Source organism: Coregonus lavaretus (genome assembly GCF_964263955.1).
Source record: "Coregonus lavaretus genome assembly, chromosome: 7".
NCBI classification, from domain to species: Eukaryota; Metazoa; Chordata; class Actinopteri; order Salmoniformes; family Salmonidae; genus Coregonus; species Coregonus lavaretus.
The window spans coordinates 26,956,626-26,982,132 of NC_139994.1; the positions used below are offsets into that span (position 1 = coordinate 26,956,626).

Consider the following 25,507-nt stretch of genomic DNA (forward strand, 5'->3'; position numbering starts at 1 on the left):
GTTATGCCAGAATCTTTAGAATTACCAGCGCTATATGCGCGTCACCACAGACTACTTATAATTGGGAATTTTACTGCTAGTTTATCGTCCCAGCACCGAAAGGCAGGTAAGAATACTATATACTTTTTAAAGAATGGTTAAGAATATTGGCCAAAACAAATTGCAAAGATTAAGTTATAACCGTTTTGGTAGCAAGCGAGACTAGCGGACTGGCTTGCCCAGCTCGTGTTGTTATGCTAGCGACGTCCTTTCCATCACTACTCGCGCGCTGTCACACTTGATTTAGAATCAGCTTGCCATCAAATCATGCCAAGAAAACCTTACCGTCTAGTTTACTCTTTAACGACATACATTAACTTGACGTTTAGGTAACTATACTTTTTGTTGTTGTTGAATTAAGTACATGTTTTTAGTTAGGCGTTTAACTTTTATTGTGCCCATTTGAAGTGGGCACCTGAATGTATCGGTGCAAGACATTTAGCTTGCCGTGCTAGCTAGCTAGTTTGCTAGCTCGCGACCCAGCTCACTTCTGAAGTTTGAAAACGTGCTAAAGACTCGTGCTTTAAAACGGCTTCCGAACTGGTTAGTTATAGATTGTCTGTTTACATAGTTGGCTAGTTAAATAGTCCCATAATTATTTTAAGATTTGCCCTCCGTTTGTCGAGCTTGTTGACTAGTTCTGGGTTTATACTAGCTAGCTATAGGACAGTAATGTGAACCATCCTACATATTAGACAGCCCAGCCATTACCTTTCTTGTCACCAGCGAAACGTACCTAGCTACTGTTAGCTATGTGAATATTTTGTCTTTTGTCACGAAGTGCATTCGTTTTGTCTCACAAGTTAGTTAAATTTAACAAAAGTCCTGTGTATGAAGAGGCACAATTAGGTAGCTAGTTCTAACTAATCGTATATTATTGTAAATGTTACTTGCTGCTATATAGCTTCTTTTTTTGTTATTTGTTGCGTAGCTGATTGACTCTAGCTTGTTTGTAGCCTGGCTATAGCAGTTAGCCAGCCAGGCAGATAGGTTAAATGAGGTGACGCCTTCGGCGGTATGGATTGGTGCTGGCATAGGCAGCGCGCGCGGCTATGCTGCCCAGTGACAGCAGTGTGGTAAGTTCCACCTGCAGTGGCGGACTGGGACAAGAATTCGGCCTTGGCATTTTATCCACACCAGCCTACATCACTGCCAACTCACCCCCACCCCTGGCGGGCCACCAGCCATACACACACCACATTCACCCTGACCCTACACATCCAACTTAGACACAGGCAGTAGTGCTGACACATAACATTGGCAGTTTACAGTACAGCATTTCTCAACCGATTGTGTACCAGTGACTGGCGAGACATGGTCCTCCTCTTTTTTTTAAGAGGCTCATTTTTAAAACAAATACAATATGTAAAAACACCACTGGAGCAGGCACTGCACCGTGTAGCTCAGTTGGTAGAGCATGGTGTTTGCAACGCCAGGGTTGTGGGTTCGATTCCCACAGGGGGCCAGTATGAAAATGTATGCACTCACTAACTGTAAGTCACTCTGGATAAGAGTGTCTGCTAAATGACTAAAATGTAACCAGTGCTCAAGCACCTGCCCGTTTGCACTCCTATGAGAAAGTGCCCTTTTGGCCTCCTATCAGATGTCAGCAGCAGAACAAACTCAAATCAAGTGAAAAACTAGCAGATTTACATCATTATTCAGTTGCTATCATCAGCTGATAGCCCCTCTTTTCCTGATGTCACTCATCATCTCGTCTCTAGTTAGTAGCCTACTAGAAGTCACTGGCACTAGCTTGCTTATAATGAGTGATAAGTGTGTTGTTACAGAAAATAAATAGGCCAAAAAGAAAACAGAGGGGTGCCTTTTTTTATTTTGAGCACCTGACCACCCACAAAGGTCTGTGCACGGCCCTGCACTAGAGATACAACTCACCACTATAATTGTGCCTCTGCTCTAGCCATTTTGTTTAACTCCCTGACGTGCTGTCTCTGTCTCAGCATCTTCTCTGCTGTCACTGTGCTTCTTGTTCTGCCTGTCTGCTTAAGCCTTATAAGTTATAAAAGCCAAGCTATCAACTTCGGCTATATTGCAAATTAGTGGCTGTCATATGTTCCCCTGAGTCACTGGTGCCACTAACTTTGACTGTTGGTGGCAACATTCCATGATTTGGTTGGACCCAAATCATGAGTAATCATCGTATAAAATAATTCAGGGCTCGACATACAGGGCTGCCCGGGGAGGTTTTGGAAACCCTCCGGAACAAAAACATAAATGCAACATGCAACAATTTCAAAGATTTTACTGAGTTACAGTTCATATAAGAAAATCAGTCAACTGAAATAAATTCATTAGGCCCTAATCTATGGATTTCACATGACTGGGAATACAGATATGTGTCTGTTGGTCACATATACCTTAAACTGCAGCAAGGTCTAGACCCTGGTGAGGACAACAAGCACGCAGATTTTTCCTGAGACGGTTTCTGACAGTTTATGCAGAAATTCACCCAGCTGACCGGGTGGCTGGTCTCAGACGATCCCGCTGGTGAAGAAGCCGGATGTGGAGGTCCTAGGCTGGCGTGGTTACACGTGGTCTGCAGTTGTGAGGCCGGTTAGACGTGCTGCCAAATTCTCTAAAACGACGTTGGAGGTGACCTGTGGTAGAGAAATGAACATTACATTCTCTGGCAACAGCTCTGGTGGACATTCTTGCAGTCAGCATGCCAATTGCACGCTCCCTCAAAACTTGAGACATCTGTGGCATTGTTTTGTGTGACAAAACTGCACATTTTAGAATGGCCTTTTATTGTCCCCAGCACAAGATGCACCTGTGTAATGATCATGCTGTTGAATCAGCTTCTTGATATGCCACACCTGTCAGGTGGATGGATTATCTTGGCAAGGGAGGAATGATCACTAACAGGAACAAATTTGTGCACGACATTTGAGAGAAATAAGCTTTTTGTGCATATGGAACATTTCAGGGATCTTTTATTTCAGCTCATGAAACATGGGACCAACACTTCTTCACATGTTGCGTTTTATATTTTTGTTCTGTATAATACATTGAAAATCAGACATTTCCTCTAAGCTATTTGGTCCTTGAAAAATCATTGAAATTATGATAGTCGATTTAGAAGTTCTACTGCTCCAATATAATTATTCTGTGATTTCATTTCTGATCAGTTTTTATGAGAGATGTAGCCACTTTCATTTGTTTCCCGCCGTTTCAATTGAAGGGTGTTGCACTAGTCTGTTGCGGTAAAACCATGTGCGGTTATTAGGAGCAAGACAACATAAAAACGTTGGCATCAACTTGGTTTTCCATACATAGCGTTCCATTACAAAGGGAACCTGGTTTTTGGTCGCTTTCTCGTTTTAAAACATGATACAATAACCCCTCAATAACTCTTCAACATCTCAAATGGCGAGACTGACTATCTACCACATGGACAGACTTCATTAGTGTGTTTGTGTCGGGAGCATGCTGTCTATTTAGTCAGGCAATGCCCACGTTATTCTGACATAGTTTAGAATGTAAAAATAAGGTGAATGTCATTGCATAATTCCATTAGGTAGGCCTATAAAAAATAATCCAGTTATTGGATGTGTCCCCAATACTGCCCAATGATGTGTGTGTATATAGATGTTTCTGCCAATATATTTTTTAATGAATATTTGTTGACCCCCGCCTGGCTACATTTGCCACCACTGCTGAAGAAAATCCTAGGGGAAACACTGAGGAACATCCACTGGTCTTGATGTACCTTTGGTCATGACGTCAGTCAATGATGTCAGAGAAATCTGAAAGATTCTCCCTGCTAAGAGTCATTGGAGTACATAGGCTAGTCAGAGGGGAGCCGACATGTATCAAACTGCCTTTCTCAGAATGACAGTTCTCCTTTGACATGAGCACAACACAGAAGCTAATGTCACTCAGTGGAGTTCAATGCCCACAGCTCATTCTATTTTACTGATTAGGCTTACTGTATGGGAAGGTTTAGCTGGAAATGGTCAAACATGGTTTCTTGTTTGCAAGTAAACAAAGCACTACGATGTCAGGCTCAGGCTACTTTTAAAGCCTCGGCACCTGTCATTTCCAAGTATTGTGTTCCATGCTACAAATGTTCTTGGTTCATGGATAAATTATGCAAAATGGTGTTAATCGTTTTAAAATTAATATTATGGTGAGTGAGCAGTTACTTGTTAGTTTTGAGTGATTTAAGTATTGTCGTATATTCTTATCGGTGGTGCTCAGCAATAATCAGAAAAACACAGATGTTTCCATTTTGTCTTCAGACAAGCCCTTACCGAACATTTTGCTGCAAAATCTGGTGTGGCTCGGTTTTTGGTTCAAGCTCAAGGAATTAATTCATCTGCATCTTATTTGAATTTCCTGCTTGCATAATTCTTGGTTAATGTGAGCTCCAGAGGGCTCCTTGGCAAGCATGCACTTGTGCCAAAATGTGCAAGTCATGTGGTGCAAATACAAACAATGTGCTCAGACGATTCCCCTCCCCACAAGCTCAAATTCAGCAGCTTGGTTCTTGCCCTCTTTCCTCCACTGTGCCAGGCTTGGCTAATTGCATTTTAACATGCATAGCCTTCTCCATTTTGTAATATTTACATTTACATTTACGTCATTTAGCAGACGCTCTTATCCAGAGCGACTTACAAATATGCAGCCATGCAGACTAACAAGCAAGGTGTAGTCGACCTAGCCTTTAAATACACTACATGACCAAAATTATGTGGACACCTGCTCGTCAAACATCTAATTCCAAAATCATGGGCATTAATATGGGGTTGGTCCCCCCTTTGCTGCGGTAACAGATTCAACTCTTCTGGGAAGGCTTTCCACTAGATGTTGGAACATTGCTGCGGGGACTTGCTTCCATTCAGCCTCAAGCATTAGTGAGGTCGGGCACTGACTGACTGCTGTCGGCGTTCTAATTCATCCCAAAGGTGGGGTTGAAGTCAGGGCTCTGTGCAGGCCAGTCAAGTTCTTCCATCCCGATCTCGACAAACCCTTTCTGTATGGACCTCGCTTTGTGCATGGGGGCATTGTCATGCTGAAACAGGAAAGGGCCTTCCCCAAACTCTTGCCACAAAGTTGGAAGCACAGAATGGTCTAGAATGTAATTGTAGCGTTAATATTTCCCTTCACTGGACTAGCCCGAACCATGAAAAACAGCCCCAGACTGTTATTCCTCCTCCACTAAACTTTACAGTTGGCACTCTGCATTGGGGCAGGTAGTGTTCTCCTGGCATCCGCCAAACCCAGATTAATCCGTCGCACTGCCAGATGGTGAAGCGTGATTCATCACTCCTGAGAACGCATTTCCACTGTTCCAGAGTCCAATGGCGGCGAGCTTTACACCACTCCAGCCGACACTTGGCATTGCGCATGGTGATCTTAGGCTTGTGTGCGGCTGCTCGGCCATGGAAACCCATTTCATGAAGCCCCCGATGAACAGTTCTTGTGCTGACATTGCTTCCAGAGGCAGTTTGGAACTCGGTAGTGAGTGTTGCAACCGAGGACAGACGACTTTTACGCGCTACACACTTCAGCACTCGGCGGTCCCGTGGCCTACCACTTCGCGACTGAGCCGTTGTTGCTCCTAGAGGTTTCCACCTCACAATAACAGCACATACAGTTGACCGGGGAAGCTCTAGCAGGGCAGAAATTTGACGAACTGACTTGTTGGAAAGGGGGCATCCTATGAAGGTGCCACGTTGAAAGTCACTGAGCTCTTCAGTACTGCCATTCTACTGCCAATGTTTGTCTATGGAGATTGCATGGCTGTGTGCTCGATTTTATACACCTGTCAGTAACATGCTGACTAGACCGGGCGCGCGCATGTTGATTTTGTACACCCACACCAGACGCGATCAGGACACGCAGGTTGAAATATCAAAATGAACTCTGAACCAACTAAATTAATTTGGGGACAGGTTGAAAAGTATTAAACATTTTATTGCAATTTAGCTAGCTAGCTTGCTGTTGCTAGCTAATTTGTCCTGGGATATAAACATTGGGTTGTTGTTTTACCTGAAATGCACAAGGTCCTCTACTCCGACAATTAATCCACAGATAAAAGGGTAAACCGAGTTTGTTTCTAGTAATCTCTCCTCTTTCAGGCTTCTTCTTCTTCTTTGAATTTTATATGGCGGTTGGCAACCAACTTTAATGTGCATTGCCACCACCAACGGGACTGGAGTGTGGACCTCAGTTCATTTTACAATCACCCACGTGGGTATATGCGCCTAAAAACCAATGAGGAGATGGGAGAGGCGGGACTTGCAGTGCGTCAAGCGTCACAAATAGAACCAAGTTATATTTTAGCGCCTGGCTACGCAGACGTTCGTGAGCGGTGTGGGTGCAAAGATTGAATAACAACATGTACAGTTGAAGTCGGGAAGTTTACATACACTTAGGTTGGAGTCATTAAAAGTCGTTTTTCAACCACTCCACAAATGTCTTGTTTACAAACTATAGTTTTGGCAAGTTGGTTAGGACATCTACTTTGTGCATGACACAAGTAATTTTTCCAACAATTGTTTACAGACAGATTATTTCACTTATAATTCACTGTATCACAATTCCAGTGGGTCAGAAGTTTACATGCACTAAAGTGACTGTGCCTTTAAACAGCTTGGAAAATTCCAGAAAATGATGTCATGGCATTAGAAGCTTCTGATAGGCTAATTGACATCATTTGAGTCAATTGGAGGTGTACCTGTGGATGTATTTCAAGGCCTACTTTCAAACTCAGTGCCTCTTTGCTTGACATCATGGGAAAAACAAAATAAATCAGCCAAGACCTCAGAAAAAATTGTAGACCTCCACAAGTCTGGTTCATCCTTGGGAGCAATTTCCAAACGCCTGAAGGTACCACGTTCATCTGTACAAACAATAGTACGCAAGTACAAACACCATGGGACCACGCAGCCGTTATACCGCTCAGGAAGGAGACGCGTTCTGTCTCCTAGAGATGAACGTACTTTGGTGCGAAAAGTGCAAATCAATCCCAGAACAACAGCAAAGGACCTTGTGAAGATGCTGGAGGAAACGGGTACAAAAGTATCTATATCCACAGTAAAACGAGTCCTAAATCGACATTAACCTGAAAGGCCGCTCAGCACGGAAGAAGCCACTGCTCCAAAACCGCCATAAAAAAGCCAGACTGCGGTTTGCAACTGTACATGGGGACAAAGATTGTACTTTTTGGAGAAATGTCCTCTGGTCTGATGAAACAAAAATAGAACTGTTTGGCCATAATGACCATTGTTATGTTTGGAGGAAAAAGGGGGTGACTTGCAAGCCGAAGAACACCATCCCAACCGTTGCGCACGGGGGTGGCAGCACCCAAGTTAAACAATTTAAAGGCAATGCTACCAAATACTAATTGAGTGTATGTAAACTTCTGACCCACTGGGAAAGTGATGAAATAAATAAAAGCTGAAATAAATCATTTTCAGTACTATTATTCTGACATTTCACATTCTTAAAGTAAAGTGGTGATCCTAACTGACCTAAGACATGGGATTTTTACTAGGATTAAATGTCAGGAATTGTGAAAACTGAGTTAATGTATTTGGCTAAGGTGTATGTAAACTTCCGACTTCAACTGTATGTGTACATTTATTTTGCAGCACACGCGCCGCGAGCAGTGTGGTCAGCATGTAAGGGGTGTGACTGAAATACTTTTCTACATATACTGTACTTCATAAGACTACGGCTAGTAGAATATAGAATAGACAACTTCTGCATGCTGCATTAAATTAATATTTAATGCTCCAGTAAATGCATTTGTATTCAGTTGTCTCACTGAATCAAGTGTGTCTGTTTCTTCCCAGAGAGCTGCATGTGGGAGCCACTGTAGCCACGGAGGCTGTATTGTAGAGCCATTTACCGCAGCTTCACCAACATCATTCATGGCATAGTTAGCCCTGTTTACAGAAAAATGATCAGCTAGGCTGCTCACCCCCTTTGAATACCATAGTCCATTAATTGCCAGAACAAAAAAATGCTGATTTTAAGATATGCAAAATATATATTTTTATTTCAGTCGCTTTCATCGTTAGTCTAATGGTGAAATGGCCAAATTCTGAACACTTAAAATGTAGGCCATATCTCCCAACAGCAGTTGGCTATCTAAAGCATTTTGAATTTCACATTATGATTCAGTGTAAGAGAAGAGAACCTGTTGCTTGTTGTCCGCAATTGCCTCCAAAAGAAGCTCCATTGCTTTAACATACTTAATATCAATACATTGAATGGTGAGTATGAGGTAGTTCTATGTGGCAACCACTTGCTACGGTTCTCATGTGGATGCTATGCTGTTGGTGACTAAGCAGCAGTTTCAGGTGGACGGATGATGTCACTCCTGTGGGCTTAAGCTCCCTTGAAAGCCGCGTTGTTGTGCTCTGTCGTCTGTAGCAATGGTCTCATCCTGAGGAGGAGTCTCTCAGTGGCTGTCTGGTTGTACTGTACAGTCTGCAGCCCCTTTCGTCATAAGTGCTGCATGTGGGGTGGATCATAGGCCGGGACGATACCAGTATCGTGGCAAGGAAACAAAACACGAAGCAGATTTAACTTTTAGGAAAACTAATGTATAAAACAAACATGTTGGAAACAAATCACTGTTGTCATCTAGAGTCACGTGTATTTATTTTCCAAGCTATATCACACAAAATATTGAACATGCAGCAGGTTTTTAAAGGACCAAAGATTGGCCTGCTTCGTGTTAAATTTTTTGCCATGGAATAAATATTGCGATACTGGTATCATCCTGGCCCTAGGTGGATGATGACTCCATTTTGTAAATGTGTTCTTAATGTCTTGTTAAGACATTATGTTTTTGTTTGCCATAGATATCCTGTAACTTACAGTATGTTTTGGTATATTTTCTAGAACATAGGCCTACGTGCACTGTGTATTGTAATCTCTGTATCTTTTTTAAATAAGCAGCAAAAACAAGATGGTTCCCTCCTAGTAGGATAATGTGGCTTGCTGCCTAGCAACATTTTACACACATTCCATCATCATCCCTTTGGGCTGATTGTTTGTTATAAAATTGAACTTTCTGGTCCTGGTTTTACCCCACTCTTGCACACTCTTTAAAGTAGCCTAACTGTATTGACGATGAGTTTAATTCGTAAATGCGTTCATTGACAAGTCGTAATGTGATTAATTCTAATAAGTGAAGCACAATGCAACGATACATCCCAGGTGGTGTTTGTCATCCAAATAACCTATCGAAGCTGTCTTTTTCTTTTGGCACGTGTTTCCAAGGTAACAACCTTCTAGTTTTTGGCAAACACAAAGCCATGCAGTTTTCAGGGCCTTTGCGGGGCTCTGCCTCCGAGCTGCCCCCACCCTTCCCCGCCGCTGACATTCTTTTCTCGTCTCAGATTCCAGAAGAGGCTACCCAGAGTGCCGCTGGACCGGAGACCAAAGGAGAGCTGGAGAGAGTGGAGGCGGAACTGGAGCCAGATAGGAGGCCTCCACCCAGGGAAGCCCCACCCTCCTGCGGAAGTGCAGTGAGTACCTTTTCACCACGGGGCACCACGGGGCCCCGTGTAGCTCAGTTGGTAGAGCATGGCGCTTGCAACGCCAGGGTTGTGGGTTTGTTTCCCACGGGGGGCCAGTATGAAAAAAATAATAAAAAATGTATGCACTCACTAACTGTAAGTCGCTCTGTATAAGAGCGTCTGCTAAATGACTAAAATGTAAAATGTAAATGTAACACTCAGGTGTGGGTGGGATGCTCAGGGGGGAAACCGGTACCAGTCTAGTACAGCTGTATTGGCTATGCTTGCTCAAATAGGCCCTCTTTAAACTTAGAAATTACAGTCGGTGCTGTCTTTCATTGACAGAAGATGAGCACTTTTTCTATTTATATGTGACTCGTTTCAGGATACTAGGCACGTCACTACTTCCTAGGAGAGGCATTTAAATGTACACTTTTTTATCTTTATGAAAATTCTTTTTTTGGCAAAATGCCTTCTGGAACGTGAAATGTAATGTGCCTTAATAACGAGCTTGTATGCCATCTGTAAATACGAATACAATTGTTAAATTACGAGCCTAGTTGGTTTAGCCACGGAAAAAGATAGGAAACTTCCCGCTAGCCATGATTGGCTGAGATAATGGATGGGCTGGACATGCCGAGAGAGGAGTTCGGATTGGTCTGCCATGTAGCCCGCTTCTGTCTATAACATGAGCTGGTCAGTATGTGTTGGTAGTCCTTTCTAACGTGGCTTTTTTGAAAGATATCACGTAGTGGAACTGCAAAAGTGTTGCGCTCCACTTTCTGGAGGACCGAGTTTTAAAATCAGTGGGAGATGGAGAAAATTCTGACGTTTTGATTGCAAATATGCAGAGGGAGTCGAAAAGAGAACACACAGAAGGCTGTTGTATAAACACCTGTCTCAGGATTACATCTTCAAACTAAGGGCAACCATGGCATCCGTGACAGAGAGGGAGAAGCGTCCATCCATGTATAAGGGTAAAATAGTCTTAGAAAGTTGTTTTCATTTCAAGTTAAAGCGTACTGTTAGCTAGGTAGCTAACGTTAGCTGGCTGGCTTGCTAACTAACGTTACGTGTATGATCTGTATAGTAATATTATTCGTATCTCAGAGCCATTTGCATTGCTAGTTATAGCCTAATGTTAGCTAGCTAGCTAATGTTGAACCTGGTTGGTTAGCTACCTGCAGATTCATGCAGGGTAGTAACGTTATGAGTTGGGATTATGGTTAATTGTTTAGCTAGCTAGCTAGCTAGCTAGCTACATGTCTAAACAAAAGACTACTATGCAAATAACCATTTCACTACACCTTCTGTATCCTGTGCATGTGACAAATCAACTTTTTGATTTTATTTGAAATAGTATGTGTTTACCAGAGACGGTAATGTGAAGAACATGACCTGCACCAGTCAAATTAGGATTTAACGTTAGGCCAACGAGACAGTGCCCAAGTTCTAAAATTCTCCGGTAGAATGCCCTGCTTTTATTTAGTCACACACCCAACCGTAAGCTATTTTCTGTAATTGGCTCGCCATTAACTTGTAAATAATGATCTTGTTGTGAGTTTATTTTCCTGTAATAATGAAGACAAATGAGCTAAAGTTAAGATGTTTTCAGCTACAGTGCCTTCGGAAAGTATTCGGACCCCTTGACTTCCACATTTTGTTACGTTACAGCCTTAATCTAAAATGGATTACATTTAAAAAAATCCTTTTACATAAGTATTCAGACCTTTTTGCTATGAAATTGAGCGCAGGTGCATCTTGTTTCCATTGGTCATCCTTCATGTTTCTACAACTTGAACCAAGCCATGAGGTCGACGGAATTGTCCGTAGAGCTCCGAGACAGGATTGTGTCGAGGCACAGATCTGGGGAACGGTACCAAAACATTTCTGCAGCATTGAAGGTCCTCAAGAACACAGTGGCCTCTCCATCATTCTTAAATGGAAGAAGTTTGGAACCACCAAGACTCTTCCTAGAGCTGGCCGCCCGGCCAAACTGTGCAATCGGGGGAGAAGGGCCTTGGTCAGGGAGGTGACCAAGAACCCGATGGTCACTATGAGAGAGCTCCAGAGTGCCTCTGTGGAGATGGGGGAGAACCTTCCAGAAGGACAACAATCTCTGCAGCACTCCATCAATTAGGCCTTTATGGTAGAGTGGCCAGACGGAAGCCACTCCTCAGTAAAAGGCACATGACAGCCCGCTTGGAGTTTGCAAAAGGCACCTAAAGACCCTCAGATCATGAGAAACAAGGTTCTCTGGTCTGATGAAACCAAGATTAAACTCTTTGGCCTGAATGCCAAGCTCTGTCGGAAACCTGGCACCATCCCTATGGTGAAGCATGGTGGTGGCCGCATCATGCTGTGAGGATGTTTTTCAACGGCAGGGACTGGGAGACTAGTCAGGATCGAGGCAAACATGAACGGAGCAAAGTACAGCGAGATCCATGATGAAAACCTGCTCCAGAGCACTCAGGACCTCAGACTTGGACGAAGGTTCACCTTCCAACAGGACAACGACCCTAAGCACACAGCCAAGACAATGCAGGAGTGGCTTCGGAACAAGTCTCTGAATGTCCTTGAGTGGCCCAGCCAGAGCCCGGTCTTGAACCCAATCGAACATCTCTGGAGAGACCTGAAAATAGCTGTGCAGCAACGCTCCCCATCCAACCTGACAGCTTGACAGAAACTCCCCAAATACAGGTGTGCGAAGCTAGTAGAGTCATACCCAAGAAGACTCGGGGCTGTAATCGCTGCCAAAGGTGCTTCAACAAAGTACTGAGTGAAGGGTCTGAATAGTACTTATGTAAATGTGAGATTTCATTATTTTTTTTGGCAGAAATGTCTAAACCTGTTTTTGGTTCGTCATTATGGGGTATTGTGTGTAGATTGATGGGGAATATTTAATTCCATCCATTTTAGAATAAGGCTGTAACGTAACAAAATGTGGAAAAAGTCAAGGGGTCTGAATACTTTCCGAATGCACTGTATATGCAACGATTTAAGAAGCTTGTCGAAATTTGAAAATGTAAAATGTTCCATTCAGCAAATTCAACAGAATGTGCTCTGCAAAGTTGCTTACTAGCTACTATTGCTAACTAGCATAGTTAACGTTAGCTAGCTGCTTTAATCTTCTCAGTCATGCATTGAGTAAGGCAGGCTATTTATTGTAATACAAAACTATCAAACTGCATTCTAACAGCGGTAGTTCCCATGTTAAAAATGTCTCTGCATTTAAATTTTAAACACTTTGCAAAAACATCTGTTTGCCTAGCTAACTAAGTTGGCCTAATAGCTCGATAAACAAGTCTAAAAATGTAAGGTAAATGTTTAAAGATTTGAGCTGTTTCCCTTGTCTGCTTTGAGAGATATTCTCTACACACAAACACCTTGGGGGATATGTGGTGCAGAGGTGTCCCACGTGACCTACAGACCTTATAACCCCCTCTCTTTAGACTGGATTCCACTTTTTTGTTGGGGTGGGGGGGGGCCTCAGGTGGTGGGTGTGACGGGTAGGGTGGGGGGGCGTGGCGTGGGTATGGCAATGGGTGTGGTCGGCGCAGCTGAATTTATAGATCATTTTAGAGGCCCCCATCTTGGTGGTGTAGAGACATTTTTTACATTTTAAGCCAATTTCCTGAGAGAGATGTTTATGGTGTTATAGCTAATTTCCTGCAATTCTATGCAATTTGACATGGACCAGAGAGAAAATGTTGCAGTTTTAAAGTAACTTTACTGCGATTCTACATATTCTGGCATGGAGCTGAGATAATTTTGCAGTTTTTAAGCAAATTTCCTTCAATTCTATGCATTTTGCCATAGTTCAAAAATGATAACAAAATCTAAACTGCCAAATTCATTGTTTTGGGTATTTTCAATTCTCCCTGACTGTCACCCTGATTGGTGATTTTTTAGTTCTCTTAGACGTGTTTTTCCAATCCCGAAAAATTATATTTTTTACATTCTGGACTGAGGCGGCCCGAAAAAAAAATGCCTAGGTGGCCCACCCTAGGATTTCAATGGCAGCAAAATCCCTGTGATGGTTAGTCAGGTGGTTCAACATGCAGCAAATGGAATTTCAGTGTTACCACTAGAATACTGTACACAGTAATCACTACACAAATGGATGACATTTTGCACTAATTTCTTTCAAGATGGATCTGTCTCCAAGTTATCTTAAAGGGTTCATTCAGGGTTTATTAAAGTGTAGTAGATGCTTCATTAACCTAAAATTCGATAACACCTCTTTCCTTCTCCCATCTGGTTCAAGTTCATTGTAGATGCATCAGACTTTTTCAGGGAAACAAGCATACAATAAACATCCTCTAGCCTATGTTTTTCCATCTATGTAGAAATAATGATTTTTGGTACAGATAAGTGAAAATTGTATTTGGAATTAATGGGCGCATAACAAATTGCACTTTGCAGTATTTATTTGAATGTTGGAGCAAGACCCATCTGGGGTTTGTTTATTTGTGCAATGGCGCGTCACCAAGGGTCATGACAGTCTTTGCTCCGTCTAACACTTCACTGCATTAGTTCTCCTCGACCTCCGCCATTAAAGCAGTTCACCCAAGTGATGTCTCCTACCCTGCCAGTGCTAATAGAATAATTCATATCTGTCAGGAAAACAGTGATTCTGGTGCAGATTTAGACTAGGGAACCATATCTCTGGTCTTTCAACAGCTGGCATGCCAGCACGTTTTCCCTTTCAATCAATCAATCCAAGTCCTGAGTCACCAGGTAAGTTGACTCGAATCACTGACAAGCAGCCACTGCTGCCTACTGCAACTGGAGTTGCTGTGTGTACCCTTCATCAAGGCCACATTTAATAATTCATACAACCATGAAGAATGCCCAACTTTAAAAGCCATGCAGGGAACGGTAATGTAAACACTCACATATACTGTATATCTCATACCTGATAACAAGATGACAAGCACACCTTAATGCCAGATGCTCTCCCCAATGTGTTCTCTGACATCAAGTGATCTATGTCATGCTTCTCCTTGAGTCTCACCTGCGTGCTTGTCCTTGGTACATGGGAGGCTTAATTCAACTCGCTTCCATACTTTGTTTGTCCATGTTTAGCCATATTTTTGGCTGCTCTCATAATTCACTTACGTCTGCCATCTCACTTGTCCGTGGACAGTGTTATCAACTTGATCTCACATGTATCCTACATGCATACATTGTTGGATGAACATTATATTTTAGACAGACAACGGTCTCCTTCATTTGTCTTAAAAGACAAAAAGACCTGCCAGGAGAATCTGTTGTCCCCGTTTGAACTACTACGTGTTCTGATACCGTTTTGTTCCCTAGACCATGTGTCTGGCAAAAGATACGTATTTGCTGTCGAACAATAGCCGAAAACTCTGCCCACTCCTTCCCCCTTGTCTCCATCAGACCCCCTTCTCGTCCCCCTCTCTCGCTCCCCCCAGAACCCCCTCTAAACTCTCTGGGAAAGAAGCCATGGAGTCTGTCGCTGCACTGGATCCAGTTCCTCCTGGACATCCCCACATGTAGAGAAGCAGCTGGCCACCACACAGAGTGATTCCGCACACACCCCTTCCAGCTCTCTCACTCACACACACACACACGAGTGCTTCTCCTCTATGTAGCCCTTTTCCTAGTCTGTTCACAAATGAGTGGTTTCTCTACCATAGATTACAGCATCACACTGTAATGGGCTAATGTATTGTTTCATAACTTTTCATAAGTGAGCTCCAAATTGTATTTTGAGTGGCTTGAAGTCTTAGCCTTTCATCCGCAGGTCAGTGGTCAGCAGAAAACCGTTTACTGTGTTTTTGCCATTGTTTAAAGTGACCACATACCCTGCTTTACCACAATGTAAGGATCAATAGTTTCTTTGTCTGCAGGGGTGTAAGCAGGAAAGCATGAAAAAACAAAAATGCCGTTTTCCATATCGGAGCTTAAACAAGCAGCACATGATGTGCAGCCAAACTATTTTCCTGCTTGGCTGGCGTTTTTGAAATAAACGTCTTTAATGTGTGGAGTTTGCAGACAAGATGGAGTCCACAGTTCTCTGAGAACAGCAGTCCCTGTGGATGTCATGTGGTCTCGTCCCTTTTATTCACAGGTGGGCGGGACGAGATTCTGCCTAAACACACTTCTAATCCTTTCTCTGTTCTTGTGTGTTTGTCTCAGTGGTTTTGTTTGTACTTTTCATTTCAAAGACTTAAGTTTAGAGATGTTTTTATGAACTAAGACAGTGAAACATCAGTTTGAGACATATTCGCAGGAGAATAAATGTGAAGAATCACGACAAAGGACAAGAAGCAATAGGAATATTAGTCACGAAATTGTTGGCCAAAAAATTGGCCAATTATACTCCGAACCAAAATTATAAATGATGTCCTTCAACAGTTTGAAAAAGAAGCCCCTCGCATCGCTGAATTTAATCGTAACGAAACAATTGCCATCAAAAGGTCTTGGGGGAGATTGAATCACCCTTATCTCCGGTTTGGCGGTTTCCATAGCAACACGCCAGTCGTCTTAGGAGGCCGTCTGAGGAGAATTCACCACAGTAGCCTGGACCCAAATCTGCCATCAAAGTTTCAGGGGCATCAATCTAAGCATAACGATTTGAAAATCGTAAGAGTTGTTTGGAATGAACCCTTGCACACTGATGCTGCTACAGACTTTTCCCTACCATTTATATAGCTATGTTATGGGATAATTTTTTTATTTTTTTTATTACATCCCTATATAATAGTATGGAATAGCCTACACTATTTGTGTGGTTTACATTGTATGACTGCATTTGTTTTGTATAATTTGTTGTGTGTGTGTGTATGTTTTTAGTTGTATTTATTGACTTGGGTTTGTAAGAATCTGTATTCACTATATATACAAAGGTATGTGGACACCCCTTCAAATTAGTGGATTCTGCTATTTCAGCCACACACATTGCTGACAGGTGTGTAAAATTGAGAAGACAGCCATGCAATCTCCATAGACAAACATTGGCAGTAGAATGGCCTTACTGAAGAGCTCAGTGACTTTCAACGTTGCACCATCATAGGATGCCACCTTTCCAACAAGTCAGTTCGTCAAATTTCTGCCCTGCTAGATCTGCCCAGGGTCATCTGTAAGTGCTGTTATTGTGAAGTGGAAACAACATTTCAGCGGCGAAGTGGTAGGCCACACAAGCTCAAGGAATGGGACCATCGAGTGCTGAACCGCGTAGCGTGTACAAATAATTTGTCCTCTGTTGCAGCACTCACTACCAAGTTCCAAACTGCCTTTGGAAGCAACAATAACTGTTTGTCAGGAGCTTCATGAAATGGGTTGCCATAGCCAAGCATCCACACACAAGCTTAAGCTCACCATGCGCAATGCCAAGCATCGGCTGGAGTGGTGTAAAGCTTGCCGCAATTGGACTCTGGAGCAGTGGAATTGCGTTCTCTGGAGATGAATCACGCTTCACCATCTGGCAATCCGAAGGACAAATCTGAGTTTGGCAGATTCCAGGAGAACGCTACCTGCCCCAATGCATAGTACCAACTGTAAAGTTTGGTGGAGGAGGAATAATGGTCTGGGGCTGTTCTTCATGGTTTGGGCTAGGCCCCTTAGTTCCAGTGAAGGGAAATCTTAACGCTACAGCATACAATGACATTCTAGACGATTCTGTGCTTCCAACTTTGTGGCGACAGTTTGTGGAAGGCCCTTTCCTGTTTCAGCATGACAATGACCCGTGCTCAAAGCGAGGTCCATACAGAAATGGTTTGTCGAGATTGGTGTGGAAGAACTTGACTGGCCTGCACAGAGCCCTGACTTCAACCCCATCGAACACCTTTGGGATGAATTGGAATGCCGACTGCGAGTCAGGCCTAATCGCCCAACATGCTAATGCTCTTGTGGCTGAATGGAAGCAAGTCCCCGCAGCAATGTTCCAACATCTATTGGAAAGCCTTCCCAGAAGTGGAGGCTGTTTTTTGCAGCGAAGGGGGGACCAACTCCATATTAATGCCCATGATTCTGGAATGAGATGTTAGTCCGTTGTCTCCATGCAGAACTGATAAGGTATTAAAGGGCATCCTGATGAGATTTAAATTAATTCTGTGCTCATTCAAATTCGCCTGTCTCATTGAGATGAGCGGCTCTATTATTTGGGTTTAGTCTCCTCTCACTGGCGAAGCAGTTCTTAACAAAATAGAGCAAGATTTAGCCGATGAGCTTGGATTTAACATGCTTTTGAAATCAGACCCATGCAAAGTTTCCTCAGTGCAGTGCACTATTTGAGGACTATTTGATATTGAATGTCAGTCACTGCCTTTTTGATATGGAAATGACTCTACAGGGGGAAAAGAAAACAACGTGATCCTTTCTAGAACTGCTTGTTTGGATTGCATGATGCTGAATGAACTCGGCTTTCGGCGTATTCGAGGACAACAAATGAAAACATATTTTAATTTGAGAGGACAAATGATTCCTCATTGTCTTTAGGAGGTGTAGCCTAAATCCTACATGAATCCTTATCCTTACTGGGGTTTATATTCTGAGGATATAATCATAGTTTTATAGTAACTATGAAGTTCCTTTGTGTTACTAATTAGCCTACAGTTGATCACAAATACCGTTATCCACTTGTAAAAATTGGTTTGAGCCCTACATAACATGCTCAGTCACTTTTTTTCTTCTTTTTTTTTCTCTGTCCCCTCTTCTCCCCTCTTACTTTTTCTCTCTCGCTCTGTCTTTTTCTCTCTCTTTCTCTGTTGTGATGGAGAGCGCTGACCGCGGGGCAGGGCTGTGTGTATGTGACTCAGTAAAGGCTGCCTCAGGGGTTTTACCCAGTCTGCTCTGGCTGTACAGGACATTGATCATCCATGATGATTCATTGCGTTTGTTCTCTCAACTGGCACCGGAGGAGTTCAACGCACCATTTAGAAATCTTCAGCACTAGTTTTTTGCACTGTATAGATCCCTGAACATCCCTGGCATATGTCACTGTCAGTCTTCTTTAGAGGGAATTGCCCTGATTTTAAGCAGTCAGTGTTGCCACCATATATGAAGTGAGTTAATCTGCCAGTATGCACAGATGAGGTTTAAGTCATATCCCAAGCTGTCTGGAGGCCGGCTTATGTCCCCCTTGGCTGACTGGTGCTTTGAGTTACCCGAGGACACGAGACAGACAGGCTCATGCATGTTTGATCAGCCCAGTCCTGCCGCCTCCGTGGCGTGTGCAAAGGCCTGCCCAGACAAGCGTCACGGATCAGCCGGAACGGATCGTCCCGACGGGGTTCGCAGAGGACCCTTCGCCACATGCTGTTCACTGCGGCTGGCCCAAGCTCTGCTCGACAGCAAGCCCTCCTCGCCTAATTAGCACCTGTGAGAGGAAATCGTTAATATGCAGCGGTGAGGTAGCAGAAGGGCACCTCGCTGTCTCTGCTGTTGCCATAGTGACACCATGGAAATTAAGGCAGTCTTAATTTTGTATGTTTTATTTTATAAGGAGCCACTGAATCTATTTCATTTAGGAGGGAGGACGTGCCCATAAAATACTGATAAAAGAATTATTTATTAATCTTTTGAGTTTATTATTCAGTTCTGGGCAATATGGGCATGAAAATTAAAGTTGGAATAGAATTGGGTGTGCCTTGATGAGCCTGGATAATGTTTGAGGCAAGTGTGTTTGAACAATCTTCCATATTTTAAGGATAATCTTTTGTGGTCATGCCATAGACTGGGTTGTTCAGGTAGAAGTGACGAGATGCATGGCATGTTGCATTCTTAAGCTGCAAGTAAACATGATCCCTGCAGCCCAGCATGTTGACAGACATAGAGCTGAGGACACTGTTGTCAAGCTTTTTACCATTAATAATATTACTTTGATTACAGAATATTGGCCTAGAGCTGTCAGTTTCGCTTTAAAAACATGCTGTGTTTTGCTGCGTCACATGAATAGTCAATACTGTATGCAAACTTCAGGAAGGAAGTCATACGGTCCTTTTCTTGATGTCATGCGCCTTTAGCCACATTGACACTATGTAGCCTATTTACTGTTTCAGGCCCTGTGTGGATAATTAATGATTGATTAGTGAATGCTTTTTAGACACGCGTCTCATGGTGCTAATGAATATTTAACATGGTTGTTTTCCTACAGAGCATAGTCATGCTATATTGAAAGTTCTAGGGGTCACTTAAGTTCCGAGTATTTTAAACTAGATGTTAAGTTTGTCAGACGGACTTAGGTATGCAATTGATAAAAGCATGCTGACGTCGCATCATAATGACACTTTTGTCTATTAACCTGAACAACAAAATGTTCACGGTTTTGCTAGGGGCAATTCATTCAGTTTGTTGGTAATAAAATGTACTTGTACTATAGACCTAATTTAATGTAATAATTTAGTTACTGTAGCCTAGCTTGGGTAGAACCATTGCATGTAGCCTACAAGTTGAATTAAAATGATCAAGCTAAAAGTGATAGTTTTGTTCAATTACTTAAAATGGCTAATACACTAAGGTTTGATACTGTCATTATTAGATAAATAGGTTATGTGTCTTAGATTTTATCTCTCTCCCTTCCTTCTTCCCCCTATCACAACAGTCTCACACACACAGGCCCTGGCCTAGTTATCTTCTGCTTTGTGCTCACATTGTCCTACATGTTACACTTCAGAATGCCTGAATATGACTCTGTTTCGCCACTGAAAAACGTTTGATTTTGTGTGAATGTCAGGATAGTCTATCATAAAATGACAAGGATATTCTTTGAAGTTAAACTTTGTATGAAATTCACACTTCAACACTGCAGTTTAGGCCCACTCTCTGTAGATATTGAATTATAGACCTACTGTATTTCCAGATTAGGTGGGACAGATGTAGTTTTGAACTAGTTTTACAAGAGTGAGATTAGAAGGTGATGTCAGTTAAAGGGCCAATCTGCAGTTGCTACCTACATTTTTGGTCATAAATTAATGATATGTACCCATTGATTCTTGAAGAATATAACTTATAAATGCCTCATGAACTTAGTTTAACTGTCGTACCCCATCAGAACCCAAAATAGAAGCTTGGTCACTCAAATGTTTGTAAACAAAGTAATTGTAAACAAACACTGTATAGCCTCAAAACATGTCTAGAACTATCATTTTGATGTCAGCATTTTTTCAACTGCAGATTGCCCCTTTAACATTTCCTTTTTTCCACTTTTATTCCAGGTGAATGCCATCTGTGATGAACTCTAATGAAGCCGCACACGGGAGCTGACATCCACAGTCAGCAGGAGACACCACGGCAAACCCAGGACAGTAGAGGAGCAGGGTCTTCCTCAAACACTGGAGACTTACCCTCCCCTTGACCCAAATAACATCCCACATCAGTCACCAGCAATGTCCAGACGCAGGAAGTCCTCCACCCCCTGCATGATCCGGGTAAGTGAGATGATGGAGCAGGATGACTCGGAAGAAATGGAAGTGTCCACTGACAATGTGACCAAAAATGGGTCTTCAGAGTCTGTTGAAAATCAAGACCAGACATTACAAGACACTATAGAAGATCTAGGAAGTGCTATTGAAGCAAAAGTTGTGGCAGAAGCTGATCCTGTGCCCCGGCGGAGGCAGCATAGAGGTTATGAGTGCAAATACTGTACCTTCTCCACCCAAAACCTGAATGGCTTTAAAGAGCATGTAGACTCTAGTCACCCCAATGTCATACTCAACCCCCTCTACCTGTGTGCCGTGTGCAACTTCAGCACCAACAAGTTTGACTCTCTTACAGACCACAATGAGACCCAACACCCTGGAGAGACCAACTTCAAGTTCAAGAGGGTAAAAGTAAATAACCAGACTATCTTGGAGCAGACAATCGAAGCCAAGACCAATTCATTTGTCTGCGATACTGCAGACGGACAAGGTGGTAACAGCTTTGTCACCTTTCCACCGAGCAAACAAACTACGGTGAAGATTGGAATGCCAAAAATGGACAACATACAGTCCCTCTACCAAGGGAATGATTTGGAGAACCAGTTGGAAAACCTTATCCCAAAAGATCAAATCACAGCTGTGAACATAAACGGCACAATGATCATCCCTGAACCAACAATCATTCAAGGGCTCTCATATGTAATGCCATTGCTCCAACGACCACCCAACATCAGTTCTGTACTAACAATTGCTGTTCCTCTGAACTCCACCAAATATAATCCTTCACTGGACAATAACACAACCCTAATGACATCTTTTAATAAATTCCCTTACCCAACCCATGCTGAGCTGTCCTGGCTCACTGCTGCTTCCAAGCACCCAGAAGAGCAAATAAAGGTGTGGTTCACTACCCAACGGCTAAAGCAAGGCATCACCTGGTCACCAGAGGAAGTTGAGGAAGCCAGGAAGAAAATGTTCAATGGCTCCATCCCACCCATGCATCAGACCTTCACCGTTCTGCCTACTCCAATCTCTCAGCCTGCCAAAGCCACCCAGCCACTCATTCAGACTAGCTTTGGGCAGTCTAATCTAGTACTGACAAGTATTTCTAACGGATCAACCTGTGCTCCTACAGTGACTGTAGCCAGTTATGTGCATCCTCTCAAGCGACCCCTTACAACTCCTTCATTCGCCCCAGAATTAAAGCGCCCCACAGCAGCCCCTGCAGAAGACCCAAAAGAGAAGATACTAATGGCCCCTCCTCCAGTTCCCCGAAAAGAGAAACTTCCCATGGCCCCACCCCCAGTTCCCCCTGAACTGAAGAGATCTGTAGCACTTCCTATTATCGCCTCCGAGATGAAGAGGTCCTCGGCAGCACCTCTCATGGCATCTAAAAGAAAACTGCCCATGGCAACTCCACAAGTGAACCCCAAAAACAAGCTGCCAATGGCACCTTCTCCAGTCTTCCCCGAGTTGAAGAGATCTATTGTGTCCCCTATTGTCGCCCCTCATTTCAAAAGTTACATGCTGCCTCCTCCTTCATTAGTCTCCAAAGACAAGCTTCCAATCACCCACTCTCTATTGGCTTTAGACTTAAAGTTACCATTCTCACCCCCTCTCATTGCCCCTCAAGTGAGGAGGCCAACAATAATCCAGTCAGCGCGGACTTCCCTCAAGGGCCCGTTCCAGCTCCCTAGCTTTTCCCCAGATGGCAAGAAAACAAAAGCGCAAATAACAGAGCTGAAGGCCGGATATATCAGAGGACGTCTTTCAGAGGACAAAGTGCTCACCCCTCTTGGGGAAGCCAATGGTGTCTCTCGTGGAGATGAAAAGTGGGTTCATGACCAAGGGCCTCATGCACACAACGGCATTCTACAGTTGGACAATGAGCTAGCATCGATACCAGAGCAGCAAAAATCAGTCCCCACTCAATTTCCACTCTTGGAGAGAATGAAAGGGAAGACCTCTGAGCAGCTGAAGATTTTAGAAGAGAACTTCCAGAGAAACAGCTTTCCAACATACAATGATGTTGATAATCTAGTGACTGCAACCCTACTGTCACGGGAGGAAATTGACAGCTGGTTTTTAGAGCGCCGGGCGCTGCGTGACAACCTTGAACAAGCCCTTCTAAACTCCATGGGCTCAAAGAGACTGTACATTGATAAGCGGCAGCAACAACACGGACCGCTGAATGGTGTGTGCAAACAAGGTGACCATCCAAGAAGCTCTCCCCTTGCCGTCATTGCCCCAACCACCACTTGCTCAGTGCCTCTAGACAGCAAATCCTTGGGGCTTCTCAAGGATGTTTTTGCACAAACTCGGTGGCCTTCACCTGAAGAATACAATCAACTTGAGGACCAGACAGGCCTGGCTCGCACAGAAATCGTCCGCTGGTTCAAGGACAGCAGGTCAGCCCTGAAGAGTGGGACCTTGGAGTGGATGGAGCTTTTCCATAAATTGAACAGCAGTGGGCAAAATGGCAAGGGGGCGCTACTGAGCACAGAGAATGCTTTCAGCATAATCCAGCGCTACCAGGAAATAAAGGCACCCAAGGTGGAGGATATTGGGAGGCTAACAGAGCATGCCAGTCTTAGCAGCCATGAGATCAAGGAATGGTTTGCCAGCAAATTGAGACGAAACACATCTGATACCAGCTGGAATGGTGGCCAAAATGGAGGCTTTCGAGAGGGGTTTGGGAGCTGGATGGAGGAAACCAAGGGGATGGATGCACTCATGGGTGCTAAGGATCTGGTCTTGGACAAAGACCGGGTGATGGAGGATGCTTCTGGAAGGGTGACTGGATAAAGGGTAAGAAAGTGTATCAAACTTGATTCAATAACATTCCCAAAATATAGAAATTAGTCTCTTACTTCTAGATGTCTGGAAGTAGTCACAGGTTTGATAGAATAGGGCATGTTTTTTACCATAGTAGCTACATTTCACAACGTGTCCTAGTTACCAAAGGCGTTGAGAGCCCTGACTGTTGGCAGTAGAATAGCTTTTTAATCCCTTTTGGGGATTATCAGGGCTCTTGTGAAAGTGTTATTCCAACTGTTTTAAAATGTGATGACTGGACCATTTTTCTTCCTTACAGGTGAGAAAAGTTGGCACTGTCAGTTGCACACACGGGCTGAGAAGAAAAGGAAAGAGTTTAATTATTGAATATTGTATTTTATGAACAAATAATTTCTTGCTTGTTCCATCCCAATTTGTGCCCAACATTTCCTCAAGGTTGAGCTAACTTCGTAGAACGTTTTTAAAAACGTGGTAATGTTGTGTGTGACTTAGGATGAAGTAGAAGGCACAGTGAACTGAATGTGTGCCTGAAGCACTGACCAGGTGGTGATCGTAGTGTGCCAAAGCTGGATTTGCTGCATTATTACACCTTTAAAAAAAGGGTTCTTGTAAATATATTTTTTCTGTATTGCTACAGATTTGTAACATTTTGGGGGAATTTTGTTACATTTTATAATGGGAGCAACTCGCCCCTTTTTTTTCCGCTCCAGCTGGTCTTAGTGGTCTGTCCTACATTTTGTAATGAAACACAATGAACCACTACAACCGTTGGCAATACTTCAGTCAGTTTTCTAATGCTGAACTTCTGTTGTAGTTCCCTCCTGTCAGGTGGACTTACTTCACATCAAATCAAACAATTTACTGTTTTGAAGTGCTTTTGTACTCCCTGGTCTCAAAGCCAACCTGCACTCTCGTAAGGAACATGCTTGTTTGACCAAGTGATGTTGTGTACCTATGTTAGAGAAAAATAACTGTCTGTGGAAAAACCAGAAGGAAATAATCACATTGAAACAAATCCAGAATCATGCTGCCTGCATCATATTCTAATCTCTTTCTCTATTTGATTTATTTGTTGTCCTGCAAATGAACATACACATCTGTATTAGCGTTTATACATACATGTTGGCTTAATTGAAGTAGTACTAGTTCCATTCCAACAGTAGAAACAAACCAATACAAGCTCTTTATGTACTGCTTCCGCCGTAGTGTCATGGTCAAGACATATACTGTATCAAGAAATACTGTACTTATGCCAAGGTCCTGCTTACTCTTTTCAAAAACCAGTTGATGTCTGCTGTAATCTAATAAAACAGAGCCTTTTTAAAGGTAGCACACAGTGTTTACTCTGTCACATGTATGCAGCATGTCATGAGGTGTCTTGGATGCAATGTATTGTGAAAAAACCTTTCTGAGATCAGGTAAATTCAGATCTTCTGCTAAATCCTGTGAGTACTTTCGGCTGGACTACCAATCAAATTACCCTTGGCTCACTAGCCTTTCAGTATTAGTCCTGTGTGAAAACCATTATGTAACCATCTTATTTGTGTGGTTATAATTGAGAGGGCCATTAATAGTGGCCATCTTTCCATGTAGCACACAACAAAGCTTGTGAGAGCCAACAGTCTAGTTCGTATGCAATTATTATTGCGTAATTGTTCTATTGCATTTATTTGGATGTTATCATTATGAATTTTGGGGTGAAAAATGTAGTTATTTCCAAACAAAATCATTTAAAGTTGAACAATCTCCACCTTGTAATGTTTCCTAAACATACTGTGTGAA

General features: G+C 43.0%; 1 protein-coding gene across 3 annotated transcripts; it reads left to right on the top strand.

Moving 5' to 3' along the window:
• LOC311132113 (zinc fingers and homeoboxes protein 2-like) lies at positions 1-25,061 on the top strand. Of its 3 annotated transcripts, none has more exons than XM_084165308.1 (4): positions 1-106; positions 9,420-9,548; positions 20,726-23,737; positions 24,024-25,061. In XM_084165308.1, the coding sequence occupies exon 3, from the start codon at positions 20,897-20,899 to the stop codon at positions 23,732-23,734; it is 2,838 nt and encodes a 945-aa protein (XP_084021434.1). In that variant the 5' UTR covers positions 1-106; positions 9,420-9,548; positions 20,726-20,896; the 3' UTR covers positions 23,735-23,737; positions 24,024-25,061. The 3 variants fall into 3 exon arrangements, with proteins under 3 accessions (XP_084021434.1, XP_084021435.1, XP_084021436.1); XM_084165309.1 differs by having other exon boundaries at positions 1-102; XM_084165310.1 differs by lacking the exon at positions 1-106 and adding an exon at positions 281-368.
• Positions 25,062-25,507: the final 446 nt, after the last annotated feature.

Bases quoted from the DNA above. Each gene is read 5' to 3' on its own strand.
- LOC311132113 (XM_084165308.1), top strand. From the start codon at position 20,897: ATGTCCAGACGCAGGAAGTCCTCCACCCCCTGCATGATCCGGGTAAGT.